General features: G+C 35.3%; 1 protein-coding gene across 1 annotated transcript; it reads right to left on the bottom strand.

Annotated features, from left to right (window-relative positions):
- Positions 1 to 8,988: 8,988 nt before the first annotated feature.
- LOC116172614 lies at positions 8,989 to 9,641 on the bottom strand. The gene is made up of 2 exons (XM_031489854.1): positions 9,476 to 9,641; positions 8,989 to 9,425 (listed from the first exon to the last, which is right to left on the bottom strand). The coding sequence occupies exons 1-2, from the start codon at positions 9,521 to 9,523 to the stop codon at positions 9,081 to 9,083; spliced, it is 393 nt and encodes a 130-aa protein (XP_031345714.1). The 5' UTR covers positions 9,524 to 9,641; the 3' UTR covers positions 8,989 to 9,080.
- Positions 9,642 to 10,719: the final 1,078 nt, after the last annotated feature.

Genomic DNA, 10,719 nt, shown 5'->3' on the forward strand with positions numbered 1-10,719 from the left:
TAGGGCCTTTTTGATATCAATTTTGAGTTCGCACAGTTGAACATCGCGCTATTTTTACAGTCATTTTTAAGGACTTTCTCGACTTAGACTTTCCGTTTTTTTTAATTTTTATAAAAGGGCATGTCCTTCTTATAGTAGTGTATCATTTTCAGCGCGTAACTCTCGTTTAGGGCCTTTTTGGGAGGTATTTTGGATTTGAATTTATGGTCATTTTTAAGGACTTTCTCGACTTAGACTTTCCGTTTTTTTTTATTTTTATAAAAGGGCATGTCCTTCTTATAGTAGTGTATCATTTTCAGCGCGTAACTCTGACGTTTAGGGCCTTTTTGATATTCAATTTTGAGTTCGCACAGTTGAACATCGCGCTATTTTTTCAGTCATTTTTAAGGACTTTCTCGACTTAGACTTTCCGTTTTTTTTTATTTTTATAAAAGGGCATGTCCTTCTTATAGTAGTGTATCATTTTCAGCGCGTAACTCTGACGTTTAGGGCCTTTTTGATATCAATTTTGAGTTCGCACAGTTGAACATCGCGCTATTTTTTCAGTCATTTTTAAGGACTTTCTCGACTTAGACTTTCCGTTTTTTTTTATTTTTATAAAAGGGCATGTCCTTCTTATAGTAGTGTATCATTTTCAGCGCGTAACTCTGACGTTTAGGGCCTTTTTGGGAGGTATTTTGGATTTGACTTTATGGTCATTTTAAGGACTTTCTCGACTTAGACTTTCCGTTTTTTTTATTTTTATAAAAGGGCATGTCCTTCTTATAGTAGTGTATTATTTTCAGCGCGTAACTCTGACGTTTAGGGCCTTTTTGGGAGTATTTTGGATTTGACTTTATGGTCATTTTAAGGGCTTTCTCGACTTAGACTTTCCGTTTTTTTTTTATTTTTATAAAAGGGCATGTCCTTCTTATAGTAGTGTATCATTTTCAGCGCGTAACTCTGACGTTTAGGGCCTTTTTGGGAGGTATTTTGGATTTGACTTTATGGTCATTTTTAAGGACTTACCTTCTCGACTTAGACTTTTCGTTTTTTTTTTATTTTTATAAAAGGGCAGGGCCTTCTTATCATTATTTATGTATCATTTTCAGTGCGTAACTTTTACGTTTAGGGCTGTTTGGTATCAATTTTGAGGAAGGCAAACTTGATATTCAGAACAAAAGTTAATTCTAAGCATCACGTAGGTATTTTGAGTAGGGTTCGTGGACGGGAAAATTCAATCATCTCGATAGGTGTCTCTCAAGGTTCCATATCCTTTGCTGTGCACAGCTTTACGTTTGATTTATTTGTTAATATTGAAATATGTTGTTCTACAAATTACAGGGTATGTATCTGTAAATTGGAGACTCAAAACTTTTTAAAAATTTGTATCCATTGCCTTAATCTTTAATTGCTTTATCATGCAATACCTATCTTTGTTAATTTTTCACCGAAATTAAACCCTATTTAAAATCAATTTCCCTCACTCAGACATAAGCACTCGAAAACATAATCGTGAACTAAATAACAATGCGAGTTTTAAAAATCCCTTTACTGAGGCGTGAACACGAGATGGAGCGCCCTAATGCCATTTATTTGGTAGGGCCCCCCTCGCGTTTAAAACTAAATAAACACGAACGCACAGCTGTATATCATACCTATTATTTGACCCCTTAAACAAAATATTATTAAAACAAGAGCACCTGCGATGTCCCAGTTCCCGTTTTAAAATTTAATTGATCCTTATCGAATCGAGTCGCCCTTCGCATTCGTTGAAATTGTTTGCGAAAATTATTTAAAACCAATTAGGGAATTCGGTTTGATAGTATCGTATCTTATATAGTTATCTACCCTTTTGCGGCAATCATCCCCATTATCTTTTTTTTGTGTACGAAAACCGCTTTTTATGAAATTAACGGAGCATTTAATTGGAAAAGTGGATTAGGCTTAGGTAAAGCTGGCCATATAAGAATCAAAGTACGCCATTGTAGCCCTTCAGGAAGACTAAAGGGTTTCTACGATTGTTTGAATGTTTTATTTTCGTTCACAAATACTTTCTAGCGATGAAATAACTATTCTAGATATCCTTAATTTCCACTTCTTTTCGAAGGGTCACTTGTTTTTTAAATTTAAATGCCTTTATTTCGGGTTCACATGTGTTAAAAATAGTTCTAGTTTAACAGACATTAAAATGTTTTTAAATCATTTTTAATTTCTTTTTAGGAATACAATTTCAGTTAACGCGCACCAGGTATACCTAAAAGCAAATAGGGTGTTGGTAGCCGGTAGGCCAAATAAAGCTCGGTTAAACGAGACCAAGTTTGCTAAAATCGGTTAAGCCAAACTTGAGAAATCAATATTTATTTAAAAAACATTTGATTTCTCCCCCCACCACTTTATTTCACAAGATCAGAAAAAACAATAAAACTTGGCTATTTTTGATACCACTTTATTAGATAAAATTCGGAGAAAATTAAAATTTTATATTTCATCATGACTGTTGCGTCCCCTAGTGGTAATTTTACACACTGAAAAATAATGTTCAGCAATTTCTCTTGGCCACTTATATTACATCATTTTTTAGCCGAAAGCTCTGAGATATGAGATATACCAGGTACGTAATCATGAAAATATTTCCAATAAACAAATTACATAAATCAGTGCCGTTCAGGTAAAACGCTGCATTATAACATTTCAAGGTAATTTTTTTTTTTTTTTTTACAAAAATATTGATTACCTTTATTTATTGATTTATATATATTATAAAAATAAAGGTTTCAAGATTTAATTTTTATTATTTTTCTTAATTTGTTTCACTACATGGACCCAACTAAAAAACAATTTAAATTTACAATGAGTAAGTATACCGGGTGATGACTTGAACAACGCATCATAGGAATTTCCAGGGGAATTTCAATAGTATTTTTTTCATTTCTTCCCTAATTATTTTAGAGATAAAGTTTATTTAAGTTTTTATAACAAAATCAGTGTGGTACCATGACAGTTTGAGATCAATATAATTAGGGAAGCCAATAATTAGAAATGAAATAATTGCTATTGAAATTTCTATGGTGCGTTCAAGTCACCACCCTGTATAGATATAAATGGCGACATTACCTTTTTTGGTTGCATCTGCTGTCGGGTCCGCAACTACCTACCTCGATTTGGCGATACAGATAATGGAAATCTTACGACTATTTAGGTGCCTGCAGGATACGTGATTGCAGAATAAAATCAAAGCAGCCATTAATTAATTTCTATTGGTTACGGTTTTTAGTTCTACCAATCCTTGTTTTCTGAAACATTTACTCAGCATGCTTCACGCTACGGAGTTATTATCATGCTTAGTTAGGCCCTCATTAAAACGGATGTAACAAGAAGCAGACTTCTTGGCGTGAACCAGTTTATTTAAACAAAAAACCAATTGGAAAAACGCAAAAACATTTGCTCGTGTCTTAACTCCAACGAATGTTGATAGCTTTCCGAGGTTATGCCATTTGTTTTAATTTAATTAATTACCTATATTGCAATCCGAAACCCATATGTGTCTTTTTATGCACGTCACTCCTTTTCAAGTTGAAGTCTGTTATCGACCGGTTAGCTGGAACTGCTCATGGTATCTAAGATTAAGGGAACTGCTAAGCAAATTATTCTCTGAAATACCGGCGTTGCAAACGTGTAAATAACCTGTAAAGTGCCGTTGTGGTTATTTTCCGTTTGTCTTTGCAATTGTCTTCACGAATTGCTCTCCAATTGATTACCTGAATACAGTACTTGCGGAAATATTTTAGATATTTTAGATCTGCAGTCATTACACGGGGCGTTCGAGATACCAAAACATACAAGGTGTCCATTATGTATCGAATATAGTATATATTTCGGTAAATATCGACTGTATACAAAATTTTTCCTATGAAAGTTGTTCAACATTTTATTTCCCTTAATAAGGCAGCCTTCAGTTGTTTTTATTTCAGAAAACAAATGAATAACGAAAAACAATTGATTAATTGCTTATAAATTCGCTGTTCTTCAGTCAAATATCGCATACTTGATTACGTAAAAACTATACAATTATAACAGTTAAATAAGCTGATAAAGAATGATCCTCATTTTAACTGCAATTGTTACATGGCTACTTGATTTTTTTATTAAAACTTGAAACTATTGATTGTTATTAGGTTTTTTGTTTTAAAACTTTATTTCGAATATTTCAAAATATATAATAGTAGGTATCATACTTTTTTTACCGTATTGAAATTTTCTTGTGGCCCATTTTAAATAACTCAACGCTTTTACATTGTCACAGACGTACGTTTATGCTTATGATGTATGCTAAGTGTGTACCTTCTAGGGCCCATCTTTAAAAAAACACCCTGTATACTATTTATGAATGGTTTTGATAAAGCCTCCTGCAAAATTTCAAGTCGATCAGTAAATTCCAATGGACATATGCATTATGGTGGAGGACACTTCGACACATGTTTTCATCTCCTATTTAAGCCGCAGAATTTTCGTTCCGATATATACCAAGTGGTTCAAAAATTAAAAGGGGAGGGGGGCGACTTTAGACGTGCGCTGTATAAGTAGTAGTTAAAATTGGGTTGTAATGTTTGTAATGTAATGTTTATAAATAGGAAAATAATCCGTATTTCCAGGTTAAGAGTCTAAAGGCAATATAAATAATTAGATATGTACAGGGTGTCCCATTAATAATGGTCACAGGCCATATCTATGGAACCGTTAATTGCACAGCTTTTGAAAAATTTTGTTAAGAAAAGATTTCAAGAGAAATCGCTGGAAATTATTTTCAAGTTTCTAGCTTTGCCGCTAGAGGGCGTACGATTCATGGTTAAGTAGAAAAATAATATACCCAACAAACATGCATAAAAAATACATGCATCGCAATCTTGTATCACTTTTGCGTCATTTTGATGGAGCACATATGACTCTAGCTCAGAAAATATGAGGGGTGGGGGAAGGGAAACATCTTTTTCAAGAATTGAATGTAACTTCGGTTTAGGTTAACCGATTTTCACATAATAGGTCTTGTTGAAAAGAGCTCTCTTCGTGGAATTTGATTGTACATGAATACAGTCTTTTTAGTAAATGTGTTGATTGGTAGTGGGTGCAGTTTGACATTAGCAGCTTTTTTTTGAAAATATCAAATGGAACAATATAATTATTGTATGATATTATCAAATAAGATGACAAAGTGAAAATATCAGTGAAAACCGCATTTTGATTTCTGTTTCCTAAGCAGAGATATAGCGAAAATACGTACAGTCACAAATTGTAATTGGAATATTTATATGTATTTTAGGAAAAAAGTCATTTTTCTACTTAACCGTTGGTTCGTACGTCCTCTAGCGGCAAACCTAGAAACTTGAAAATAATTTCGAGCGATTTCTCCTGACCTCTTTTCTTAACAAAATTAACACTCCATCATCAGGCTTTAGCGTCAAAGTTGAAAAACCAGTCATAAATTTGGTCAACTTCACACAATATTTTAGTATTTTTAGCGCATTTTTTAAGAATTAAAAAAAGTGCTATTGTTTGCGTTTTGTCCGTCCGGACCCACTTCTGCCGTTTCGAACTACTTCTAGGGGAATGGTCCTGGAATTTTCGGCAGTAGGTAGCTTATATCTTGAAGGTGTGCCAGACGGCTATCAAATTTCGCTGTCTAGAAGCCCTCCCCCCCACGAATTATTTCCTGAGATGCTGTTTTTGAAAGTAAAAATTTTTTACATACGACAACCAATTGCTCTCAGATTTTGCATACGCATACCCTTAGTGGTGCCAAGTTAAACTTTAGAAAAATGGGAGGGGGGGGGGGTTAACACACGTTCTACCCTTCATGGTATTCTAATGAAAGGTCTCAACGAAAGGAATTAATTTCTACCAACCATAGCCCTACTTTAAAAAAATGCGCTTTATCTGTAGAAGAGTTTTGTTTTTCGCGGAAACGAAAAACGTTGGAATCGTAAACTTTGAGCCCAAAACAGCACTAACCTAGCACTAAGGATCGTATTAGTTTTTTTTTAAACGAGTCATCAGCGGGGCTAACTTCACACAATACTTTGGTCTTTTTCGTTTTTCTGAAATGCTGGAATCGCAATTTTTGAGCACAAAACAGCACTAACCTACCACTAACAATCACATGTGGTTTCATCTAATTAAAAATGTATGAGCGGAGCTAACTTCACAGTTGACTTTTTTAGAAACAGCGAAAGAATTGCGACGTGTGTGAGCCGTGTGCGTTCGTTATTTCGATAAATAAAAGTTGAGTGTGAAATTGGCCCCGCGCCGGTTTTTTTTTTATTTTTCTCACTAAAGAGCACTATCGTAGGACTAACTGTCAACACATTTTTGTCAAATTATTTCATGTGAGCGAGGCCAACTTCACATGGGTCAATACTTTCCTTTATACAAGGTGGCCATTTGAAAACGAAACAGAGCTATTTTGGGGACCTCAAAACATGTAAGAAAAAATCCTGGGACCCGTCAATTTTTTATTCAAGGGGGAACCATTTTTTTGCTAGATTCGCCTCCCTGAGGGCAAAGCCCTAGCGGGGGTGACAAGCGCTTCCAAACCTTTAAATCGAATGGAGGGTCGAGTGATACCATATTTTAAAGTTATTTTTATGTAATTAATTTGCCTAGCTGATACAGGGGCTAATAAAAGTTACAAAAACGTGTCAACATTTTCTTATGAAAAAAAATGTTTGTAACTGAATTATTTAAATAACAAAAATAAATAAAACAATAAATACAAAAAATGTTGTTCTCCTATATTCTGAACCGTACTTTTTGTTGTTTTTTAGCACATTTTTTAAGAATTAAAAAAATTTTGCGTTTTGTCCGTCCGTCCGGACCCACTTCTGCCGTTTCGAACTACTTCTAGGGGAATGGTCCTAGAGTCCTGGAATTTCTTGTAGTAGGTAGCCTATACCTTGGAGGTGTGCCAGACGACCATCAAATTTCGCTGTCTAAAAGGGGGACCTTCTCACGAATTATTTCCTGAGATTTTGTTTTTGAAAGTAAAACGTGCATAACTTTTACATACGACAACAAATTGGTCTCAGATTTTGCATACGCATGCCTTTAGTGGTGCCAAGTTAAACTTTAAACAATGGGGGGGGGGGGGGGGTAAAACATGCTGTACCTTCGTGGTACTTTAATGTAAGGTCTCATCGAAATAAAAATTGGTTTGGTAGAAACTATAACTTCTCGGCGACTCTTTTTTTCTAGATCAGTGAGCTGACAGGGGTCGGGGGTCTCACAAAAGGAAGCCGTTTTTCTATAACTTACTGCCCTTCTTTTCTGTTTTTATATCAAGTACGGGGGGGGGGAGCGGGGGGAACTAGTTTTATCCTTCATGGTACTCTAATGAAAGGTCTCAACAAAAGGAATTAATTTCTACCAACCATAGCCCTCCTCCTCGACCTCTTATCGTGATCGGGTATATTCCTTTATACCTCAAGAACGGATTGTCGGAAGAGGGTACTCACAAAGAACGATTGAGACGTCTGCAAGAAATATATCCATTGGTCAATGTCAAAACAAAAGCTATTTCCGTTTAAAAAACGCGCTTTATCTGCACAAGAGTTGTCCACAATTTATACTTGTTTAGAAAGTCTTTGAATAAGTTGTTGCCTGCAAAGTATTTGCAAATAACGATTAATTATTAATATTGTCAACGGTAAAACGTGTTTGCCAAATGTTAGTAAAAAGGATGTGACTAACAAATATCCTACTAGGTAGGTTAAGTTTTCGCAAATTTTGATAGTACCTACGTAATCTATCTATAATAAATGTCGCAGTACCTACCGTTTGAATTCATGTAACCTCTCTTTCAGAACAGTAGTTAAATATTAAAAATAAAAAGTTAATTTGGATCAAATTAGTATTAAGTTGGCCTACCCACAATTTTTTTCCCCCGAAATCGTCTTGAATTTGCATTCCTATATTATTTCAGGAAATTTTCGTTTCCATGAGCAGTGACACTTTCCTTACCTTGCTACTTTTCCTGCCTCCTGTCACTGCTGTCAAGACTGGTACATTAATATGTATTAATAGGTTCATATGAAAATTTAAATGTAATATTAAAAAAGACGATTTCGGTACAAATTTAATGCAAAACTCGTCAGTAAAATGACACTACTCGCTGCGAAAATTGAAGTACTCGGTCCCGAGGGGGCCTCTTATTACTTCAATATTTTCTCGCCAGTAATGTATCTACACTACCATAACACTTGCATAAGTAAAATGCCTGTGAGCTATTCCACTTCGAAAATGAATTTGTAGCAATACCACAGAGAAAGAACTTTCTCACGTTGTTTACCCAAAACACTTCGGAAACGATTCTCAAACAGCTAAGGATTTTTAAGTGGGGGATAATAGTTTATTTATTAAACAAGACGATAAAGGGATATTTTAACCATTGAGTGAAATATGTTAATTCACGAGTGGCGCAGTCACGACTGAATTAACTTTCACGAGATGGTTAATTTCCCTTTATCGTCGTGTATAAGTAATACAAAATAGCAAGCTTAGGCTCTGGTGTCGCGATGGTTTCCATAGAAAAATAATTGTCATATGTTCTGAACGTCATTTGAAATAAGATTGACAGATGTCATTACAATGCATAGTCATTTGTTTCACTTTATCTATTCTCTTACTGTTAAAGAACGGCTTAGCCTACTCATTCAAACCTGTTAAAATGTCAATTTAACATATGCTATAAAATAAAGTAAAAGTAACAAGTTATTTTTACTGCTACATTGAAAGCGTCTTCCCATTCGGGATCAGAGTTTTATTTTTTTGGCATTTACTTACTATCAACCAGAGTTCTCGCCATCTATTGCATGTGACCTTTTTTAAATTATACCATAAACAATTTTTGAATTTGTTATGACAGTTTTTTGTTTATTTTTTAAAGTATAATTAAAATTGAAAATTCTTGAAGCCTGTAGAACAATAATGGAAAGTCAATATTGAGAAAGAGAGCAGTTTTACGTCCTAGATGGAAAAAAGGATGACGTTTATTGAATTAACAGTATGTACATTTCTAGCTGATTATCAAGTTACCACGTAACCAAGTCCTAGTAACTGAGACAGGTTGGATTTATGGCCTTCAAGCATGCGTCAAATAATTGAGCTCTTTTGCATTTGTCCTTCTCATTAGCTAACGGCGTATCACACTCTTGGACTTGCGCCGCAGTTAGCTTGCTATTTCGTGAAGTGTAAAATGTAACATTTACGGCACCGGTGGCTAACATCGCTTTCATATGTTCACGCTGACAAGCCAAGAAGCAATTGGCGCAAGGCTCAACCGGAAGAGTGCAGCTTTTTAAAAACTGCAGTGCACTGTTTGCGTTGTAGCCGGTTTTGCAAATGCATGACGTAATTGTGGGCCACTTTGTCAACCACTCTTGCCCGTTCACCCTCTAGTAACAAACGTATAAGATTATTAAAGAAGGTTTTCGAGTGAACTTACCCCAACGACTAGGAGGCCCGCGACAAACACAAGTGAACCAAGTTTCATTACGAAGGGCTTCAAGAGATCTGTTGTTTATTTCACAACGCCTCCTTTTTAAACCTCCATAATTTCCTAACGCTCTGTGTGCCTTTCAGTCACCTTATCTCCTCTCCAGTCGACACTTAGCAAACACCACCTAAAATATGCCCGTATTTTTTCTACATGTGAACGAAAGTTGCGCCATCTCCAGTTTACAGTTAACGAGAATTTTTCAACACAAAGAAAACAAACTGCGCAAATAGATCAGGTTTGCTCGAAATCATCAATGCTAAGAGAACGTTGAGGGGAGGGATGTTGGTGTCTCGATTTGGGGATCATTTTTCGGACAAGCCTTCGCTTGTAAACCCCTTACAGTTTTTCTTTGGTCCCGAATAATTCCCTTGAAGAACAAACATTTCGCAATTTTTATTTACCTAAGTAGGTACACGAGATTAGACGTAGCGAACTTATTTTTATTTCGTGATTGTGTAAAGAGACGTATTAAATTAAATCGCCGAAATCAAGATTTCGTTGTTGCAAGAGGGGAGGCATTTAGGTACCAATTATAGAAACGCGAAGTATATATGGGTGCTTCAAAAATTCTTTCAGGTCTTTGGTAATAACTGTGCAACAAAGCTCTGGTAACGTGCTTCACTTGCCTACTTTATTACTACGAATGCCGAACTTTGCAAAAATTTTATTCAAAGAGAATGTCTTAGCTCGTGTGTATGAGGAGAATCATACCAAGAATGTTGTATTTATTTGTATCAAGTTTACTGAATAATTATAAAATGTTGCCATAGAAATAAGGTTGTTAGAGGAAAAGATAAAAAACCGTCATAATAAATTTAATTTAAAAGCTCTTGTCAAATTGTTCTTCGACCTAGACAATATAATCATATCACATTAGGTAAGAGTCAATAACATTGGTACTTCGAGAAAACGAACCGCACTTGGATTGTAATTAGTCCTTCAAGAAGAGGAGCTGTACGTGATTGTTACATCGACAAGTTACATTACGTGGTTATAGTCATATTGGTAATTTCCCCAAGAGAGGAAGCACTCGTGAACGACATTGATCCTTCAGACAAGGCATCAAGAAGTTCATAGAATAACCAAGATGTCAAAATCATTAACTTTTCCAAGACGGAGTGAACGTGTAAAAGCCAGTTTTCGTTACACTGCCCCCTTCTTAATTCTGGACGTCTCGTTCAGAAACTGCG

The sequence above is a fragment of the Photinus pyralis genome, unplaced genomic scaffold, assembly GCF_008802855.1.
Source record: "Photinus pyralis isolate 1611_PpyrPB1 unplaced genomic scaffold, Ppyr1.3 Ppyr1.4_LG5, whole genome shotgun sequence".
Taxonomy (NCBI): Eukaryota; Metazoa; Arthropoda; class Insecta; order Coleoptera; family Lampyridae; genus Photinus; species Photinus pyralis.